Below are 22490 nucleotides of genomic sequence, written 5' to 3'. Positions count from 1 at the left end.
GGCAACCTTCCATGAAAGGTGGGTGAGAGAGACGTCCTGCAGCAGTTCAAAGGGAGACCCCTGTAGAACATCCAGGACCAGGTTAAGGTCCCAGGGATCCAAAGGCATTCTATAGGGGGGTACCAAATGGGAAACCCCCTGAATGAAAGTCCTCACCTGCAGTTTGGAAGCGATCCTGTGCTGGAACAAAACAGATAAGGCAGAAATCTGACCTTTGAGGAAACTAAGCGCTAGGCCTGAGTCCAGACCAGCCTGCAGAAACTCCAGAATGACCGGAATGGAGAAAGCGAGAGAAGGACCGCGGTCCCTGCACCATGCGAAAAATGATTTCCAGGTACGGCTGGACGATCCGGAAGTTGCCAGGGAACGCTGACGACGAGCTGCACCAACTCTGCATATCACGCCAGGCACGGCCAGTCCGCAGCAACTAGGATCACTGGAATTCCTTCCATCTTGACCTTTCCGATGACCCTCGGGAGCAACGGAAGTGGGGGGAACATGTACGAAAGACGGAACTGACGCCATGGAAGGACCAGTGCATCCGCCCCAATGGCCTCTAGATCCCGGGACCGAGCTATGAACTTGGGCACCTTGGCGTTTAGTCTTGAAGCCATCAGATCAACGTCCAGAGTCCCCCAGTGATGACAAATCTGCTGGAAGATCTCCAGATGCAGTGACCACTCTCCCAGAGCGAGACCCTGGCGGCTGAGGAAGTCTGCCACCCAGTTTTCCACACCCAGGATGTGAACACTGATGAGATGACTGGGTGGTTGCTCTCGCCCAATGGAGAATGTGCTTCACCTCGAGCATTGCCGCCCTGCTGCAGGTGCCCCCCTGATGGTTGATATATGCCACAGCTGTGGCGTTGTCTGATTGTATTCGGATGGGGCGACCCACTAGGAGGTGATGGATCCTTCACAGGGAGAATCGAATCACCCAGATTTCCAGAATGTTGATCGGGTGAAGTGCCTCCCAAGGAGACCAGCATCCCTGGGCAGTGTGATGTTGAAAGACAGCCCCCCAGCCCAGAAGACTGGCATCGGTGGTGACCACCAGCCATTGGACTGGAAGGAAAGATTTCCCTTGGGTGAGGGACGACCGCAACGTCCACCACCTGAGCGCCTGCCTGAACCACGGGGACAAGTGGCACAGCCGGTCGTGAGAGAACGGGTTCCTGTCCCAGGCTGCTAGAAGTGCATGCTGTAGAGGCCGAAGATGTAACTGGGTGAAAGGAACAGCTTACATCGCTGCTACCATCTTGCCCAGGACCCCCATGCCGAATCAGATGGAGTGAGGATGTGGGCAGCAAAGTGTTCGGGCTCCCTGTTGAAGGGCTAAGACCTTGTCTCGAGGGAGAATCCCCAACCCTCGGGAGGTGTCTAGGATCATTCCTAAAAAGGAAATCTGCTGAGCTGGGACAGTGGAAGATTTGTCTAAGGCTACGTTCACATTAGCGTTAAGCTAATGTGCGTCGGGTTTGCGTCGGCGACGCAGCGGCGACGCATGCGTCATGCGCCCCCTATACTTAACATGGGGGACGCATGCGTTTTTTTTTGTTGCGTTGTGCCACACATGCGTCTTTTTTGCCGCAAGCGTCGGACCAAGAAAACGCAACAAGTTGCATTTTTCTTGCGTCCGATTTTCGGCAAAAACTGACGCATGCGTCGCAAAACGCAGCGTTTTTGCGTGCGTTTTGCCGCGTTTTTGCGTGCGTTGTGCGTTGCGTCGCCGACGCAGCGGCGCACAACGCTAGTGTGAACGTAGCCTTAGTTTATCAGCCATCCCAGGCGAGAAAGTGTGTCCAAAGACGGACACACTCCACGCATGCTTGGAAAGACAGGCCCTTGACTAGGAGGCCGTCTAGGTATGGCAAAACGACCACACTCTGAGAGTGCAGAATAGACATGACAGCCGCCATGACCTTCATGAACATTCTTGGAGCAGTGGCGAGGCCAAAGGGCAAAACTGTAAACTGGAAATATTCCTCGGGGAAAGTGAAGCGCAGGAACCTTTGGTGGGAGGGGGGGGGGGGGGGGGGGGAAAGAAAAATCGGGATATGCAGGTAAGCATACCGGTTGTCGATGGATGCTAGGAACTCCCCCTTCTCCATCGAAGTGATGACAGAATGGAAGGATTCCATCCTGAAGTGTCAGACCTTGACAAACTTGTTTAGGAGCTTCAGGTCCAGAATGGGCGGCACCATCCTGTCCTTCTTCGGAACCACGAATAAGTTTGATTAGAACCTTTCAAACCTCTTGTTTTCTGGGACTGGAATAATGACTCAGTTTTGGCATAGCGAATCGATGGCTTGGTAGAAGGACGTTGCCTGCGGGAAGAAAATTCTATTTTGTAACCGGAAGACACCAGGTCCCTTACCCATTCGTTGTGAACAACGGAGAGCCAGGTATGGTGAAATAGGAGTAGATGACCGCCTACTCTACAGGTGTCGACTGGGTAATGCCGCGAGTCATTGCGTTGAGAATCTATGGGACCTGGCTCCCTTAGATCTGGATTGTTTGGGACGGTTCTTCCACGACTGGTTGGACGAAACCTGAGGGCCCCTCTCTCCATGGGAGGAGTACCCCTAGCCGAAAGAGGTAGCTGTATTGGACCAAATGGGATTGCTGCAAAAGGATAGAAAACACGTCTGCTGTTACCAACGAAATAGTCGTCTAGTCCTCTGCGGGGGGAGGAATTAACTTTTTCCTCCTGTGGCATCCGAGATAAACTGATCCAGCTTCTCTCCAAATAAACGGCCGCTCTGGTAAGGCAGATATGTTAGGGATTTTTTAGAGGCAGAGTCCGCTCACCATACTCTGAGCCACAATGCTTGAATAATGGAGATGGTGTTTGCGGCTGCAAGAGCGGCACAGTTAGCTGAGTCCAGGGAAGCATGCACCAAATAGACCCCGGCTAAGGAGATCTGATTTGCTAGATCCGCTGCCTCTGGGGGAAGGTCACTATCCTGAATGGTTCTGGTCAGGTTATCTGCCCAAGAGACCATAGCTTTAGCTACCCACGTTGTGGTGAAAGAGGGAGAGAGTACTGAACCCAACGCTTCAAAAACTGAACGGGCAAGACTCTGACGGTCCATGAAGATCTTTAATAGAAGAACCATCTGGCAAGGATAGGAGGGTTTTGTTAGTCATGCGTGATACCAGTGGGTCAACTGGAGGAGATTCAGCCCATTCCTTCCACAGATCCGATGAGAATGGATCTCTCACTTCAAGCGGCTTCTGACCTGCAAAGCGTTTGTCCGGTCGCTCCTTATGCCGCCGAACTGTGTGCTAACATTAGGGATGGTTGGAAAAAACCCTATGAGAGCATTTGGTCCTCTTTAAGGACACCGCATGATCCGGGATGGAATTAGAGCCCTCGTTAATCTTCAAAGTCTGCTTGACGACCTCAATGAGACTATCCACCGTCGCTTGATAATCCGGAGAATCTAGATCAAGCAGCATATCGGTATCAGACTCAGAGTCCTGGTTACTACGAACTCTGAGGGGGGAGCAGGAAATGGAGCTCACGAATGCCGAGGCGCAAGAGGGCCCGGGAGACGTGCTACGGATCCGTTTCCTAGATGCCTGTGGAGTTTTTGACTGAGAACGGCCCCTGCTGGCCGACGGTTCCCGTGAGGTAGAGGAACCCTCTAAGACAGGCAGACAAATGCCCCGATCCGTGGCAGGATCTTGCTTTAGTCAGAGAAGCCATGGACTGTGATTGTGACAAAGTCCACTCGGGGGAATAGGTTCGGTGGCGGCGGAGGGTTCATGAACGCACTCGGGAACACTGGCCCTGCAGAGTGGAGTACTCTGTCCCCGTTGGTAACACAGAAAGGCAGGTGGTACAAAAGGTGAAAAACACTGTTTTGTTAGCCTTTTTGGAGAGTGACATGGTGTACCCCAGAAAGTCCCTGATTCTGCTGATATGCTCCAAAAGGGAGGATTAGTGTGTTGTAAGGCCCAGTGACTATTGCAGAGAAGGGCTAATGAGTTGTATATGGCGCAGCCCAGAGATCTTACCCTGGTCCAGTGGCCCTGAGTGAGCGGTCCTCAGATGAGGTACAGGCAGGCTCAGGGCCGGACTGGCCATCGGGCAGTTCTGGCAAATGCCAGAAGGGCCGGTGGCAGAAGTCGGCCGCTCGAGTGTGCCGCTGTCGGCACACTCTCCCCGCTGTCGGCGCACTCCCGGCCCCGCATTCAACTATACCGGCGTCATAGACGCCGGTACAGTTGAATGCAATGATGGAGGAGAGAGCATCTGCTGACGCTTCCTCTCCCATCATTCCCCGCTCTGCCTGCCGCTGACACTGCGGGTGCGCGATGACGTCATATCATCGCGCACCTGCTATGTGACCGGGCGGGCAGACTGCGACTGCTGAGACCAGAGCCAGAGCAGCGCTGGGCACGAGGAGAGGTGAGCAGAGTGTTTTTTTTGTTTTGTTTTTTTTTTATCAATGAGTGATGACTGGATTGTGGAGCTATTGGGGGGGGCTGTGCTGCATTCCATTCTATGGGCCTCTGCTGCATTATATTCTATGGGGCTGTGCTGCATTCCATTCTATGGGCCTCTGCTGCATTATATTCTATGGGGCTGGCTGCATTCCATTCTATGGGCCTGTGCTGCATTATATTCTATGGGCCTGTGCTGCATTATATTCTATGGGGCTGTGCTGCATTATATTCTATGGGGCTGTGCTGCATTATATTCTATGGGGCTGTGCTGCATTATATTCTATGGGGCTGTGCTGCATTCCATTCTATGGGCCTGTGCTGCATTGTATTCTATGGGCCTGTGCTGCATTCCATTCTATGGGCCTGTGCTGCATTCCATTCTATGGGCCTGTGCTGCATTATATTCTATGGGCCTGTGCTGCATTGTATTCTATGGGCCTGTGCTGCATTGTATTCTATGGGCCTGTGCTGCATTCCATTCTATGGGCCTGTGCTGCATTCCATTCTATGGGCCTCTGCTGCATTATATTCTATGGGGCTGGCTGCATTCCATTCTATGGGCCTGTGCTGCATTATATTCTATGGGGCTGTGCTGCATTATATTCTATGGGGCTGTGCTGCATTATATTCTATGGGGCTGTGCTGCATTATATTCTATGGGGCTGTGCTGCATTATATTCTATGGGGCTGTGCTGCATTATATTTTATGGGCCTGTGCTGCATTGTATTCTATGGGCCTGTGCTGCATTCCATTCTATGGGCCTGTGCTGCATTCCATTCTATGGGCCTGTGCTGCATTATATTCTATGGGCCTGTGCTGCATTGTATTCTATGGGCCTGTGCTGCATTGTATTCTATGGGCCTGTGCTGCATTCCATTCTATGGGCCTGTGCTGCATTCCATTCTATGGGCCTCTGCTGCATTATATTCTATGGGGCTGGCTGCATTCCATTCTATGGGCCTGTGCTGCATTATATTCTATGGGGCTGGCTGCATTCCATTCTATGGGCCTCTGCTGCATTATATTCTATGGGGCTGGCTGCATTCCATTCTATGGGCCTGTGCTGCATTATATTCTATGGGCCTGTGCTGCATTATATTCTATGGGCCTGTGCTGCATTATATTCTATGGGGCTGTGTGTTATGACCCCAATGGCAGAGGGTCTCAGGAATAAATACCAAGTCTGCAAACACAAAAAACCAGCTCATAGGGCAGTGGTAACTGGGCTGACCATATATCTAATCCTAGCACCACAAATAGAAGTAGCCGGGGAACGTGCCTACGTTGGTTCTAGACGTCTCGCGCCAGCCGGAGAACTAACTAACCCTAGAAGGGGAAAGAAAGACCTTTCTTGCCTCCAGAGAAAAGACCCCAAAAGTTGGATACAAGCCCCCAACAAATAATAACGGTGAGGTAAGAGGAAAAGACAAACATAAGAATGAGCTAGGAATTTAGCAAAGAGAGGCCCACTAGCTAATAGCAGAATATAGTAAGATGACTTATATGGTCAGCAAAAACCCTATTAAAATATCCACGCTGGATATTCAAGAACCCCCGAACCGTCTAACGGCCGGGGGAAGAACACCAGCCCCCTAGAGCTTCCAGCAAGGTAAGAAATCACATTTAGTACAAGCTGGACAAAAATAGTAGCAAAGCAAGTAACTCAAAAAACAAAGAAGCAAGACTTAGCTTAATTTTGCAAGAGCCAGGACCAGCAGACAGGAGCAACAGAAGGATCTGATTACAACGATGCCAGGCACTGGACTAAGGATCCAGGAAGTTAATATAGCGACACCCCTAGACTAACGACCCAGGTGAGTGCCAAACAGAAAAAAAGACAATCCCAGAGTCATACCACTAGTGACCAAAAGAGGGAGCCAAAAAGTCTAATTCACAACAGCTGTGCTGCATTATATTCTACGGGCCTGTGCTGCATTATATTCTATGGGCCTGTGCTGCATTCCATTCTATGGGCCTGTGCTGCATTCCATTCTATGAGCCTGTGCTGCATTATATTCTACGGGCCTGTGCTGCATTATATTCTATGGGCCTGTGCTGCATTATATTCTATGGGGCTGTGCTGCATTCCATTCTATGGGCCTGTGCTGCATTATATTGTATGGGGGCTGTGCTGCATTACATTCTATGGGGCTATGCTGCATTATATTGTATGGGGGCTGTGCTGCATTATATTGTATGGTGGCTGGCTGCATTACATCCTATGGTGGCTGGCTGCATTACATTCTATGGGGGCTGTGCTGCATTACATTCTATGGGGGCTGTGCTGCATTACATTCTATGGGGGCTGGCTGTATTACATTCTATGGGGGCTGGCTGTATTACATTCTATGGGGGCTGGCTGTATTACATTCTATGGGGCTGTGCTGCATTACATTCTATGGGGGCTGTGCTGCATTACATTCTATGGGGGCTGTGCTGCATTACATTCTATGGGGGCTGTGCAGCATTACATTCTATGGGGCCGTGCTGCATTGTATTCTATGGGCCTGTGCTGCATTCCATTCTATGGGCCTGTGCTGCATTGCATTCTATGGGCCTGTGCTGCATTATATTCTATGGGCCTGTGCTGCATTGTATTCTATGGGCCTGTGCTGCATTCCATTCTATGGGCCTGTGCTGCATTCCATTCTATGAGCCTGTGCTGCATTATATTCTACGGGCCTGTGCTGCATTATATTCTATGGGCCTGTGCTGCATTATATTCTATGGGGCTGTGCTGCATTCCATTCTATGGGCCTGTGCTGCATTATATTGTATGGGGGCTGTGCTGCATTACATTCTATGGGGCTATGCTGCATTATATTGTATGGGGGCTGTGCTGCATTACATTCTATGGGGCTGTGCTGCATTATATTGTATGGTGGCTGGCTGCATTACATCCTATGGTGGCTGGCTGCATTACATCCTATGGTGGCTGGCTGCATTACATTCTATGGGGGCTGTGCTGCATTACATTCTATGGGGGCTGTGCTGCATTACATTCTATGGGGGCTGGCTGTATTACATTCTATGGGGGCTGGCTGTATTACATTCTATGGGGCTGTGCTGCATTACATTCTATGGGGGCTGTGCTGCATTACATTCTATGGGGGCTGTGCTGCATTACATTCTATGGGGGCTGTGCAGCATTACATTCTATGGGGCTGTGCTGTATTATAGTCTATGGGGGCTGGCTGTATTACATTCTATGGGGGCTGAGCTGTAATGCTGGATACAGCTGTAATTATATGTTATATAGTCGTGTTACACTCCCCTCACTTCTTGTAGCCTACAAGTGTACAAAGATATTATACAGTCACCATGTGACAAGTGGGCCTGTGTGATTTCAAATGCCAGGGCTGAATTTTAGTCCCAGTCCGGCCCTGCGCAGGCTGTACGAGTAGGGAGCCGGCCTGTGGAAAGAATCCGCTGTGTCCAGAATTGCAAAGAATTGAGAGTGCCACCGTGTGTGACCAGGCTCCACGTGTGGGTATGCGGCCCGCGGGGAAAGTCTCGCCGTGTGCGAGATGCGCCAAGAGGAGGCGGAGCTTGCACCACGATGTCATAAAATGGGAAGCGCTTCACCGCGACGTCATAAAAAGGGGCGGAGCTTCAGGTTGCGGCCTAAATAGGCCCAAGCCGGGTCCTAAATTTTGTACGCCGGCTGGAACGCACCCAGGGGAGAGGGGAGGCCATGGGTGATAGCGCTTAAAGTGCTGTTGCAGGAGCCCTCTGCTGGTGCCGTCGCACATGCTGTATCGCGTTCCGGGCCCACACTTACCAGCGGTGTGCATCCCGGTATGGAAACCGCCACAGCACAGGACCTGGACTGTGGAAGCGATCCTGCCGTACAGGTCAGCTGCAGCTTGGACTGTGCAGGTAACCCTCCATCCACCATCTTTTTGACAGAGAGGAGGAGAGACCGTACCCGCCTTTCTTCCATCGCCGCTGTTCAGCCAGTGATGATGCAGTGGGGGCCTCACGGATGCCATAAGTGCCTCCCCGAGGATGGGTCAGGGCTGTTGGTCCGGCACTAAAAGCGGGATGAGCCTGGATGCGGGGGGGGGGGGGGGGGGTACATGGGAGGTGACATTCCATGTTCTCATCTGTTCTGTTGTAGGTGTGGGGAGAGCGGAGCCCTCAAGGGACCCGTCGCCCCTAAAAAATGTCAGGCGTGCTGTCACGTACCTGCTTCTCAGCATGTGACTTGGGATTGCGCCTACAGGGGTTTTTCAAACCCCCGAAGGAAAGTATCCAAGTCCATATCCATCACAGGGAAGTGTTCTAGATGTGGTCTCCTTGTATTTATGTCCTGGGAGGGGGTTAGCTGAGGACTGTTACCCCTCTCTATTTGAGCCATCTGAAGTTTGAAAGCTCTCTCCTTCCGGCGTTCTGCAGCCTCTCTCTCAGCCTGGTCCCAGCGTTCTGCAGCAGCAGTCTGTCGGTACTGTAGAATAAGCTGCAGGCGCAGATTGGGATCACTTGTTCCCAGCTGTTGTAAGTCCATTTGCAAAGTAAAGTCCATAGGCTCCTCAGCACTGGCATTGCTGGCACTCCCAGAAGGTATCTCCGGTGCAAGAGCTGGCATTGCTGGGTCTCTCTGAGGTGGACTCTCTCCTTGGCCAGATGCTTTAGTACTTTGCTCTATGTCCTTCTCCACCAAGGCGCGTATCAGCAGTTCCTTGGATTTGTCGGCGGTCTCTATTCCTCTCTGTTCACAGAGGTCGGTCAGAGCCTCTTTGTTCTGCTTCTTTTACTGGGCTGCCATATCGATGAACAGCCTTTGCCAATAAAAGATAGAAGATCTGGTGGTCTGCGCACTGTGAGAATTCTCTGATGTTGGCACCGGGAGTTATGGTCATGTTCCCGCAATTGCTGTGGTCCACGTTCCGACTAGACTCTGTCCAGCCACACTCAATACACTTACACAGAGTGAGGCCGCGCCCGTGTAGTTGGAAAGTGGCTGGACAGCGCCTTTAAGAACGCCATTATTTTAAGTGTTCTCTTATTCTTTGGGCAGCACAATGACTACAGTGACCACCGACTACAGGATACAATTGTGCACGGTGGGGCAGATTTAACTATTGTATTTAGCACGTTGGGCGACCACCTTCATGGGTGCGGCAACAGCAGCAGTTAGGACTGGTGGAAATGATCCACTGAAATGCTGGTTTTCTAGTCTAGAAAAATAACTGAGATCCTACACCTAAGAGCTAATCAGGTTACATCTGTTCCTGACTCTTACCTTTGATTGAAGCTAAAATCTCCTGCACCGTTTGGGCATCATTCCGGTCAGACCGACAGCTGGGTGTAATCTCCAGAACATAATCCGGCCCGTACTCTGTGAAGAACTAAAAAAACAAAATCTGCATCATGTACAGTGCAACCAAAACCAGTGGTCAATACCTAGGGCAGGCTATCCTTAACCTCTGCCAAACCCGGAGATTTTCTGCTTTTAATCCCCACCGATGCTGTTCCAGCAATGTCAGCACTTGATCTCCCAGGGCTCCAGTGTTGTGTCATTTGAGCCCTGCAGCTAATTTGCGGCTGCTAATGGGCTTTAGTGTTGTGTCATGTGAGCCCTGAAGTCAATCAGCGGCTGCTAATGGGCTTGAATATTTGGCTGCAGGGCTGACATGACACAACAACACTCAAGCCCATTAGCAGCCACTGATGTGTCATGGGAGCCCTGCAGTCAATCAGCAGATGCTAAGGGGCTCCAGTATTGTTGTGCTATGTGAGCCCTGAGGCCAATCAGAGGCTGCTAATGGGCTAGAGCAGTGTTCCCCAACTCCGGTCCTCAAGAGCCACCAACAGGTCATGTTTTCAGGATTTCCTTAATATTGCACAGGCAATGCAATTACTAAGGAAATCCTGAAAACATGACCTGTTGGTGGCTCTTGAGGACCGGAGTTGGGGAACACTGGGCTAGAGTGTTGTTTTCCTTGTTAGCCCTGCAGCCAAACAGCAGCTGCTAATGGGCCGCTTCACTCTTACTTCCTTCAGACTGTCACCGAAAGTCAGTGACGAACCTCATGAAACCTGGCAGCGAGTTTAGCCTGTTATTCTATAGAGTGGAAATTCTCCCACAAGTGACCCCATTTCGGAAACTAGACCCCTCAAGGACTATATATATATGTGTAGTGAGCACCTTGAACCCACAGGTGCTTCACAGAATTTTACAACGTTGATCTGTAAAAATGAAAAAAAATAAATAAATATATTTTTTCCCACAAAAATGTTTTTTTTTATCCCCATTTTTTCATTTTCACAGGGATAGCAGGAGAAAATGGACCCACAATTTTGTTCTGCAATTTCTCCTGAACACACTGATACCTCATATGAGGTCAAAAAAATACTTTTGAGGCACAGTGCACAGCTCAGAAAGGAAGAGGCGCCATATAGGACTTCAGATTTTGCTACACTGGTTTGAGGGTGCCATGTCACATTGGTTGAGCCCCATGGGTGCCAGGACAGTAGAACCCCCCCATAAGTGACCCCATTTTACAATCTACAGCTCTCAAATTCATCTAGGGGTGCAGTGATCATACTGACACCACAGATGTGTCACAGAATTTTATACCATTGGGCAGTGAAGAAAAATAATAAATTTTACCATTAAAATGTTGTAGCTTCAGATTTTACATTTTCACACTGGGAAATGGGTTAAAATAGCACCAAATGGTATCCCACATTTAATGCTGAATGTAGAAATAGCCCATATGTGGATGTACAGTACTGCACAGACGTGCTTTTTTGGTGGATTGAGTTGAAGCTTTTATTGGGAAAATTTTGCATGACATTTGGGATCACATTTATCCTGCACTCTACACTGAGCACTTACATCACGGTTTACATCATGATTCACATGAGACCCTCAAGGGATATATTCACTTTAATGAGGAAGCAGAGTTACTGTGGGCTCCGTCTGGCCTCTGTTCAGCGCTGTCCTTTTCACTGCAGACGGCACTTGTATGCAATCCTAAAAAGATGAACACAGCCGGATCAAAGGCCAGACAGTGTCTACAGTGCTTCTATAATTATAGGGAATCTTTCATCAGGGGTCCTGTCTGAATCAAGTACTTCAGAGATTTACACTGAAACCCCCACTTTAAGTGCTCAGAGCAGAGTGCAGGATAAATGTGACCCAAGACTTACTGCAATCTTTGGGAGGCAGAATTAAAAAAAACAGCAGGTGAAGAATTGGTTTTATAATCGTGATGTGCCAATGGGAGCACAGAGGCTCTGCGATGTTGAGGGGATCAGCTGTCATATAGAGCGGACACCTGAATTTGATTGCGGAGGTGCTCACTGCAAACAAGCGCGATCATCATGCTATATATATATATATATATATATATATGGTGCATTTCGTGAAGGGGTTTACACTAAAAAAAATAAAGGGATCACTTAAAGAACACAATGTAAGTCCGAGTCAATCACACTTCTATGAAACCAACCAATCCAGTTATGAAGCAACACCAGTTGTGAATCAATGTCTCCTGCTATTGTGCAAATGTAACAGACAACAGGTAGAAGTGAAAAGGCAATTAGCAAGACATCCCCTATAGTGGTTCTGCAGGGGGTGACCACAGACCATTTCTCTGTTCTAATCCTTTTTGGCTGTTTTGGTCACTTTTGCATTTTGTCATTGCTCTCACCCCTAGAGGTACTGTTATGTCCCATGAATGAGACATTTTACAGACTGTCCTGTACATTTTACATGCTGTATTGCAGGTTCTCATATTGTTTATTGTTGCTATGTGTTCCTGTGTTTTGCATAGCTGAAATCCTCCCTTTCCATGAAGTTTGTCCCTTCTATCTCCCTCTGCTGGGAGTCATGTCACTTCCTTCTTTTTCTCCGTGTCTCAGTCTCCATCTTGGCTTCATTAGAGGCACATGTGCTTTCAGTTTGTCTCAAGAAAGTCTTTTTTGCCTGCTGCTGTTTGTATGCATTCAACAAGATTTCTTAAAGAAAACAAAGCCTCTTCTGGATTCTTCATAACATGTGTGCCTGCAGCTGAGTTAAGCTATCTGCGAACGTTGCCAATTGTAAGTAGGGTGAAGAGATTCAGCATCTCACAGAGCCATATTTGCAGCCACAGGCCCAGGGGACAGAATAGTAAAAAAGACTTACCAGATTCATCTGTAAAGTCACATCCGCTCTCAGCATATAAGAGACTATACAGCTCCCCTTCTCCCTGTGAATCAGGGTGACTGAAGGAATGTCTACAAGGTCTCTGCCAGACCCATTGTTAGAGAAAGAGTGCATAGAACGTGATCCACCATCTAGTGAGAAGGCTAGACGTCCCACAAAGCCCACATGGAAAGTAAGGGAGAATCTAGAATCCAGTAAACGTGATCTTCTCCGTGCTATAGCAGAGCAATGGCAAAAACTACTGAGTCACATAGACAGCCTGTCTAAGCCTGCTTCTCTCGAACGACCACCAGAGGGAACCCTTGCACAACTGTGCTCAGATTATCAACTGTATGCAGAAATTGCAGATCAGTGCACCTCTGTGTTATAGAGACTTAACCCGTCAGTTCCCTGCAAAGAGCTGCAAGCTTTCCAACAACTTAGCTAAGAGAGAAAGCATGGTGCGCGATATAAAAGCCAAGACAGAGGCAAGAATCGCGCTAATAGCCGAGATGTCATTTTGTATTTCCGGCTCAGCCAGACAGTCAAAGCGATCATCTAAGTCACGCTCTTCAAAATCCTCAACCCTCAGCTCGTAAGAGCACATGCAGAAGCTGAGGCCAGTAAAATACAAGCTGCCCTCGCTCAAAGGAAAATTGAGATGGAAATAGAGGCAGAAGAAACAGGCCCTAGAGAAGAAAAGAAAGGCAGAAACAGAGGTGCTAGAGATGAAAAGAAAGGCAGAAATAGAGGCCCTAGAGAAGGAATGCGAACACGCCGCAACCATGGCAAGGTTAAAGGTCCTGGAACAAGCCATCAGTGGGAGCCAAAGAGACAGTGCCAGTTTAAGTGATTTTGATACTGAAGACCCTCTTAAGAGTACTAGAGACTATGTACAAAGCCAATACAGCGCTCCCCCTGCTCCTGCAATCCTTCCTGACCGCACAGATACTCCCCTGAGACAACAGGACACAGAGTGTTTACCCGCATCCTGCACCCAAGGTCAGTGCAATACGCTGCCAACCCTGCATCCTGATCCTCCTCTGTGCACCGGAATGTACCGGAAACCTGCACAGCAACAAACTTTATACACAGAAACATACGTGCAGGCCAATATGCAGGCAAGTCACCACACCCCGGTCAGTCACAATGATCCATCACCTGTCCTACCCAGGTGGTAAATCCGTCAATGAAGGCACTGATCCTGAACTATGTGCGGTCCTATACGCATCGCTTGATGAGGCAGTAAAATGGGTGAGAAAATGTAGGAGAGGGGCGCTGATGGCCAAAACCAACGTGGAGTCAGATTTTCAGTTATTGCCGGTACATCCTGATAGTCAGCGTTTGCTTGGTTGCTATTGGGAGGGGGAGTACTTTGTGGATAGGTGCCTACCGATGGGATTCTCTTTGTCATGATCATTGTTTGAGGCCTTTAGCACCTTCCTGGAGTGGGTAGTAAAAGACATCACGGGGCTGGGCTTGCTGATCCACTAGTTAGATGATTTTTGGTGCGTAGGTCCCCCATAATCGGATGTGTGCGAAACTATCGTAAGGAGTTTGGAGGGGGTCGCAAAAGAGTTTGGGGTCCTGTTAGCTCCCAAAAAAACGGTCGGGCCAACATGGTGTATTTCCTTTTTGGGGATTGTGATCGATACAATTCAGTGGGAGTGTCGTCTTCTGGAAGAAAAATTGACGGCCCTAAAACCAGAAATAGGCAGGGCATTGAGGGTTAAAAAACTGAGGCTGCGAGAGGTTCAGTCCTTGCTAGGGAGTTTAAACTTTGCATGCTGGGTCATGCCTATGGGCAGAGTCTTCTCAAGGAGATTAGCGGGTGCAACGGCGGGGATGAAGTCGCCTCATCATTATGTGCGGTTATCGGCGGACAATAAAGCGGTGTGGCACACTTTCTTGGAAAAGTATATAAGGCAATCTTTGATGATGGAAGGAGTATGTTGTAATTCTGACATTAATCTATACACGGATGAAGCGGATAGTTATGGTTTCGGAGCATACTTCCAGGGGCAATGATGCGCGGCCTAGTTGCCAGAGGAATGGGTGCGCTCGGGGCTGGTCAGGAACATTGCACTACTGGAGATTTTTCATATCCTTGTTGCAGTAACACTATGGAGGGGACAGCTAAAAAACAGAAAGGTGCGGTTTAAATGTGATAACATGGCGTGGTAATTGCCATAAACAATATCACCGCCAGTAATTTGGGTGTTGCCCAAGCTGGTGTTAGAATGCCTGACCATTAATGCTCCTTTTACCGCATTTCATGTCCCAGGCGAATTTAACTCTGTAGCTGACGCACTTTCTCATTTCCAGTGGGAGCGGTTTCGGGCGTTGGCCCCGGAGGCAGAAGAAGAGGGCCTACCCTGGACTCTGGAGTGTGGAATCAGGGCTGCAAAGCCATTGATTAAGTCATCCTTAGCAAGTAGCACGTCGGCAGCTTATTTACGGACATGGCAGCTGTGGGAACAATGGTTGGGACAATGGAGGGAGGATTTGACAGAGGAGGAACAAATAGGGGTTTTATTGATGGGAATTAGGAAGGCCGCGGATGGTAAGTTGTCTACAGCGAAGATAAATCAATTAATTTCAGGGTTAGTGTTTGGGTTTAAACTGAGGAATAGAACAGACTTTACAAAGAATTTTTTAGTAAGGCAGGCCATTAAGGGTTTCCGGAAAGAAAAAGGCAGGAGGGATAACAGGCGGTCTGTGTCTCTTGGTTTATTGGAGAACCTAGGATTACTTTTAGAGACGGTTTGCTTGTTACGTTTTGAGATACGCCTGTTTCGGCTGGCATTCTCATTGGCATTTTTCGGGGCAATGAAGATAGGGGTATTGGTAGCACCAGGCAGAGCGAAAGCTGAAGGCGTTCTAGCCGAAGACATCATGGCTACTCAGAAGGGATTAGAATTTTGGATCAGAAGGTTAAAAACAGATCAGGTGGGAAAAGGAAAAAGGGTGCTATTAGGAAAGGTAAGCAGTTCTGTCATGTGTCCTGTGAGATGTTTTGAGGGATTCATGGCCACCAGGCCTCGAAAGGGTGGACCGCTGCTGTGTCACGAGGACGAGTGCTTCTTGTCTAAGTACCAATTCATTAGAGTGTTCTAAAAGTGCTTGGTAAGGACAGGCATTGAGCCGGGCAATTATACGGGTCATTCTTTCCGCATCAGAGCTGCAACTGAGGCAGCTGTGGGAGGGCTGAGCCCGGAAATACTAAGGATGATTGGCCGGTGGGAGTCACAACGATACAGGTCCTACGTACAACCTCAAGGATACGAGGGAGCCGAGCCGTCCAGGGTATAGAACATCTCACTAATTTTTCTTTGGTTTGTTGCAGGACAAGTTCCAATTGTGATCTGGATCCTAGGACATTCTTATGTTTTCTGGGGAGCACGGCAGGCTGACAGACGGATGAACGAGAGACAGTTGGGTTTCACAAGGGAAAGGTCGGTGATTAGGTGGCTGGGGTATAGGGGTTTGACATGGGGGCGGGTGTTTCATGAGTTTTATCGGGCAGTGTAGCTCTATGGAGTCCCAGATATAGTAGTCTTACATGTAGGGGGTAATGATTTGGGATCTAGCTCAGGAAGGGGACTGATTATCAACATCAAAAAGGATGTAAGGCAGCTGGGGTTGACGTATTCAAATATGAGTGTGGTGTGGTCTGACATGGTACCTAGAAAAAATTGGCGGGGGGCGCGATCAGTGGAAAAGATTAACAAGGCCCGTGTTAAAGTCAACAAAGAGGTATCCAAATTTGTTGTGCAGAATGGGGGAGTGGCGATATGCCATGTCCGGCTAGATTCAACGGAAATATTACTGGTTAGCAGATGGGGTGCACTTGAACGCATTGGGGACGGATTTGTGGATCGGGGGGTTGCAGGAAGGGATACGGAGGGCCACAGCATTGCTGGTTGTTGGGGTCTCGAGCACTTGAAGGGGGTCAAGATGCGTGTGGCGTTAGTGGGTCCTCGAAGTTGGTCAAAATTATGGAATGGGGGATTCTTGCATTGCAGGGATCCCCTTCATTGGATGGTCATGTGTTGGTGGTGGTCTGGTGAGACTTGGGTGATACCTGGCGAGGCAAGTCGGGGTCACATTATTATGAGATCTAGGGGCCACCCGACGTTGGAAGTCGGGTACGCGGTAACGATGGTTGGGTACCCGATGACGGAAGTCGGATACAGGTTAATGGTGTGGAGGAAACCTCTTCCCTCAATTCATGGTCCTTCCGAGCCTGGAAAAAATGTGGCTAGAAGTAAGGCTGGGAGGGAAGGGGCAATGCCAATGGAACAATCACCAGACTAAGACCGCGGTAGCTTTGAGGGCCCCACCAAGTGTCTTTAATTATTAATAAAAATTGGCTGCTGTGGTCATTCTTATCCAAAAGACTAATGGCTGTGGCCTGTCCTTTATTCGGAGACGGGAAGGGGGTGGGTGTCTGGGTAAAAGTCACGGGAAGTCGACCTTTCCAGGGTCAAGTAGCCACCAGACGAGACCCGGAGGGTGGGAGGTAGGCGGGCATGACACTGGCCCCTGGGAGGGAGTGATGAAATGGGGGAAATTCGGATAAATGACATAAAGAATTGACATAGGCAGAGGTGGGGTCGGGGGCAACAAAAAGGATATGGTGAGGGGCTGTGGCTTGTCCTTTATTCAGAGATGGGGGGGGGGGGGGGTCTGGTGGGTGAAAGTCACGGGAAGTCGACCTTTCCAAGGTCAAGAAACGACACTTCATTATGCGATATCTACGAGAATTTCTTTTAACAATTATTTCTTAGTTTACTTAGGGACTTGAACTTGCAATTGTTTGGCTGCCAATAACATATTATTGCAGTATACAGTGTAATTCACAATCTCCGGTAACCTCCAGCCGAGCTGGACAACATGGAAACAAAAAGAGGATAGTGAGATGCTCCAGGACAGTTACAGGCAGATGTAATAGGGAGCACCCACTGTATGATGGGCTCAGCCTGCTACATACACCCATAGGGGTGTAAGGGCATGAATGAGACTTTTTTGAGACACTTTCAATAAACAGCAGGTACAACTTAAACCAGTTTGCAATTATAAAAGAATTTAGGAGGTTTATTAGCTCAATAAATACCTTGATGCAAAAAGGGCAGCCAGCAGATCTGAAAAGGAGGTAGACTACCAGGAGGGCAGAAGCAAGAACAGAGGAGCATTTGTTTCAGTGTCTTCATACAATAAAAGCATTCACAAGCTTGGAAGGGCTTGTGGTTCATTTGGGTTTTTACCCTCCCAGAGAGCGTGAAACGTGGCAGAGAAAACTGCATACCTCGTGGTCCGGGATTTCAGAAGATAAGGTCCGGCCTAGGATCACTGCAGTCAGGTACGTCCAGCATCGAGCAGTATTGGGAAGATTGTATCCTCCTAAGACAGAGAATAGCAGCTAAGAAACTCGGAGCACTCAGGACTTGGCTCCACATCGTCTGAACTACTCTACTGTGGTATTTTATAACAATAAAAGACGATTAGCATGAAAGGATGATGGCGAGCATCAGGGGAGCCCTGCAAAGAGGGGGTCAGAAGTGCTGTCTATCATCTGTGGAAGCTGACAAGTCAACATCCATAATGCTGGGAACGGACTGCACAAGCTCATCGTCGACAGGACGAGAGACTGGACCAGAGACAGGACCAGCAACGCAAAAGCACAGTAAGCAGGGCTATATATATCAAAACTATCTAGGTCCCTACCTTCTGCCACATTCCGATTAGGAAAAAAACATGAAAAAAGCAAAATGATCATAGACCCTGTAGTAAGTACCATATTTTTCGCATTATAAGATGCACTTTTTGCCTCCAAAAATGTGGAGGAAAATGGGGGGTGCATCTTATAGTCCAGATGTACCTACTCTGACTGTGGATTTGGAGGTGGGGGAGTGAGTGGGTTACAGGAGGCAGGAGCCGGTGGCTGCAGCTAGTTCCTGTGCCCGCTGCTAAAGAGAAATTAATATTCATTGCTCCACATGCCCATAGGTCTGGGGAACAGTGAGTATTCCGGCAGCTGTCCTCTATTTGAAAGCAGCACAAGACGTCACTGCAATGCACTGCTTACAAGCATAAAGCAGCTGCTGGCATCAGAAAGAGACGCTACGAGGAAGTGCAGGGAAGATAAGTAGAATGGTTTATGGGTTTTTTTCATTTTTCTGATGTGGGCCATACATACCAAGATGGGGATGGGGGCCAATCATACCAGGATAAGGATGGGGCCATGAATACCAGGACGAAGATGGGTACCCTGTATACAAGGATAGGGGTGAGGGGGCCATGCATACCAAGATAGGGATGAGGGGGCCATGCATAACAGGATAGGGATGAGGAGCCATATATATCAGGATAGGGATGAGGGGGCCATGCATACCAGGATAGTGATGAGGAAGCCATGCATACCAGGATAGGGGTGAGGAGCCATGCATACCAGGATAGGGGTGAGGAAGCCATGCATACCAGGATAGTGATGAGGAAACCATGTATACCAGGATAGGGGAGAGGAGCCATGCATGCCAGGATAGGGGTAAGGAAGCCATGCATGCCAGGATAGGGGTAAGGAAGCCATGTATACCAGGATAGGGATGAGGAAGCCATGCATACCAGGATAGGGATGAGGAAGCCATGCATACCAGGATAGGGATGAGGAAGCCATGTATACCAGGATAGGGATGAGGAAGCCATGTATACCAGGATAGGGATGAGGAAGCCATGCATACCAATATAGGGATGAGGGAGCCGTGCATACCAGGATAGTGATGAGGAGCCATATATACCAGGATAGGGATGAGGGGACCATGCATACCAGGATAGGGGTGAGGAGCCATGCATACCAAGATAGGGATGAGGGGACCATGCATACCAGGATAGGGATGAGGGGGCCATGCATATCAAGATAGGGATGAGGAGCCATGCATACCAGGATAGGGATGAGGAGGCCATGCCTACCAGGATAGGGATGAGGGGGCAATACATACCAGGATAGTGATGAGGGGGCCATACATACCAGGATAGGCGTGAGGAGCCATATATACCAAGATACGGATGAGGGGGCCATGCATATCAGGACAGGGATGAGGGGACCATATATACCAGGATAGGGGACATTAGCACAGAATTGACCACAGTTTTTGCTTCAGTTTTTTTTCTAATTTCCTCCTTTAAAACCTAGGTGAGTCTTACGGTCCGGTGCATCTTATAGTCCAAAAATAAGGTACCGTATATACTCGAGTATAAGCCGACCCGAGTATAAGCCGACCCCCCTAATTTTGCCACAAAAAACTGGGAAAACTTATTGACTCGAGTATAAGCCTAGGGGGAAAAATGCAGCAGGTACCGGTGAATTTCAAAATTAAAAATAGATGCTCCATACCGTTCATTATGGCCCCATAGATGCTCCACATAAAGCTGTGCCACATATAATGCTCTGCACCGTTCATTATGGCCCCATAGATGCTCCACATAAAGCTGTGCCATATATACAATGCTCTGCACCGTTGCCCCATAGCTGTGCCACATATATAATGCTCTGCACCATTGCCCCATAGCTGTGCCATATAGTGCTCTGCCCCATTGCTGTGCCATATAGTGCTCTGCCCCATAGCTGTGCCATATAGTGCTCTGCCCCATAGCTGTGCCATATAGTGCTCTGCCCCATAGCTGTGCCATATAGTGCTCTGCCCCATAGCTGTGCCATATAGTGCTCTGCCCCATAGCTGTGCCATATAGTGCTCTGCCCCATAGCTGTGCCATATAGTGCTCTGCCCCATAGCTGTGCCATATAGTGCTCTGCCCCATAGCTGTGCCATATAGTGCTCTGCCCCATAGCTGTGCCATATAGTGCTCTGCCCCATAGCTGTGCCATATAGTGCTCTGCCCCATAGCTGTGCCATATAGTGCTCTGCACCGTCCATTATTGCCCCATAGCTGCTGCTGCAATAAAAAAAAATAAAACACATACTCACCTGTCTTGCAGCTCCTCGGCGCCATCTTCCCGGCGTCTCCCTGCACTGACTGATCAGGCAGAGGGCGGCGCGCACACTATATGCGTCATCGCGCCCTCTGCCTGAACAGTCAGAGCGGAGAGAGAGACGCCGGGAAGATGGCGCGACGCCCGGCGTGTGGAACCAGGATAGGTGAATATGCGATACTTACCTGCTCCCGGCGTGCCGCTCCTTCCCCCGGACAGCTGGTCTTCGGTGCCGCAGCCTCTTCCTCTGTCAGCGGTCACCGGCACCGCTGATTAGAGAAATGAATTATGCGGCTCCGCCCCTATGGGGGGTGGAGCAGCCTATTCATTTCTCTAATGAGCGGTCCCACGTGACCGCTCAGGGGAAGAGGCTGCAGCACCCGGAGACAGTGTAACAGGCAGGGGGAGCGCCAGGATCGCCGGGACTAGGTAAGTATATGACAGTGCTCACCCGCCGACCCCACCACCGATCATGACTCGAGTATAAGCCGAGGGGGCACTTTCAGCCCAAAAATTTGGGCTGAAAATCTCGGCTTATACTCGAGTATATACGGTAAATACTAATAGGGTCAATAAAGCCCCTTCTGGCATGTCATCTACAGTTAGGTCCATATATATTTGGACAGACAACATTTTTCTAATTTTGGTTCTAGACATTACCACAAAGAATTTTAAACAAAACAATTCAGATGCAGCTGAATTTCAGACTTTCAGCTTTCATTTCAGGGTATCCACATTAAAATTGGATGAAGGGTTTAAGAGTTTCAGCTCCTTAACATGTGCCACCCTGTTTTTAAAGGGACCAAAAGTAATTGGACAATTGACTCCAAGGCTATTTCATGGACAGGTGTGGGCAATCCCTTCGTTATGTCATTCTCAATTAAGCAGATAAAAGGCCTGGAGTTGATTTGAGGTGTGGTGCTTGCATTTGGAAGGTTTTGCTGTGAAGTAAATATGCGGTCAAAGGAGCTCTCCATGCAGGTGAAGCAAGCCATCTGTAAGCTGCAAAAACAGAAAAAACCCATCCGAGAAATTGCTACAATATTAGGAGTGGCAAAATCTAGTTTGGTACATCCTGAGAAAGAAAGAAAGCACTGGTGAACTCATCAATGCAAAAAGACCTGGGCGCCCACAGAAGACAACAGTGGTGGATGATCGCAGAGTAATCTCCATGGTGAAGAGAAACCCCTTCACAACAGCCAACCAAGTGAACAACACTCTCCAGGAGGTAGGCGCATCAATATCCAAATCTACCATAAAGAGAAGACTGCATGAAAGTAAATACAGAGGGTTCACTGCACGGTGCAAGCCACTCATAAGTGTCAAGAATAAAAAGGCTAGACTGGACTTTGCTAAAAAACATCTAAAAAAGCCAGCACAGTTCTGGAAGAACATTCTTTGGACAGATGAAACCAAGATCAACCTCTACCACAATGATGGAAAGAGAAAAGCATGGCAAAGGCGTGGTACAGCTCATGATCCAAAGCATACCACATCATCTGTAAAACACGGCGGAGGCAGTGTGATGGCTTGGGCATGCATGGCTGCCAGTGGCACTGGGTCACTAGTGTTAATTGAGGATGTGACAGGACAGAAGCAGCCGAATGAATTCTGAGGTATTCAGGGACATACTGTGTGCTCAGATCCAGCCAAATGCAGCCAAACTGATTGGTCGTCGTTTCATACTACAGATGGACAATGACCCAAAACATAAAGCCAAAGCAACCCAGGAGTTTATTACAGCAAAGAAGTGGAATATTCTTGAATGGCCAAGTCAGTCACCTGATCTCAACCCAATTGAGCATGCATTTCACTTGTTAAAGACTAAAGTTCAGACAGAAAGGCCCACAAACAAACAGCAACTGAAAACCACCGCAGTGAAGGCCTGGCAGAGCATCAAAAAGGAGG

At 48.9% G+C, this 22490-nt stretch overlaps 1 protein-coding gene across 3 annotated transcripts in view; it reads right to left on the bottom strand.

Moving 5' to 3' along the window:
• Nucleotides 1-22490, bottom strand: part of HDAC8 (histone deacetylase 8) — a 110147-nt gene that overhangs the window by 7985 nt on the left and 79672 nt on the right. For 2 of the 3 annotated variants that reach the window (XM_077283306.1, XM_077283307.1), the window contains exons 9-10: nt 17901-17995; nt 9701-9806 (exon numbers count right to left, since the gene is read on the bottom strand). In XM_077283306.1, the coding sequence (XP_077139421.1) occupies nt 9701-9806; nt 17901-17995 (201 nt within the window). The remainder of the gene's footprint in view (nt 1-9700; nt 9807-17900; nt 17996-22490) is intronic. The other variant, XM_077283308.1, reaches the window with a different exon arrangement.

This window comes from Ranitomeya variabilis, chromosome 2, assembly GCF_051348905.1.
Source record: "Ranitomeya variabilis isolate aRanVar5 chromosome 2, aRanVar5.hap1, whole genome shotgun sequence".
NCBI classification, from domain to species: Eukaryota; Metazoa; Chordata; class Amphibia; order Anura; family Dendrobatidae; genus Ranitomeya; species Ranitomeya variabilis.
Note: the sequence above shows the minus strand (reverse complement) of the source record. Positions and strands in the feature narration are given on the sequence as shown.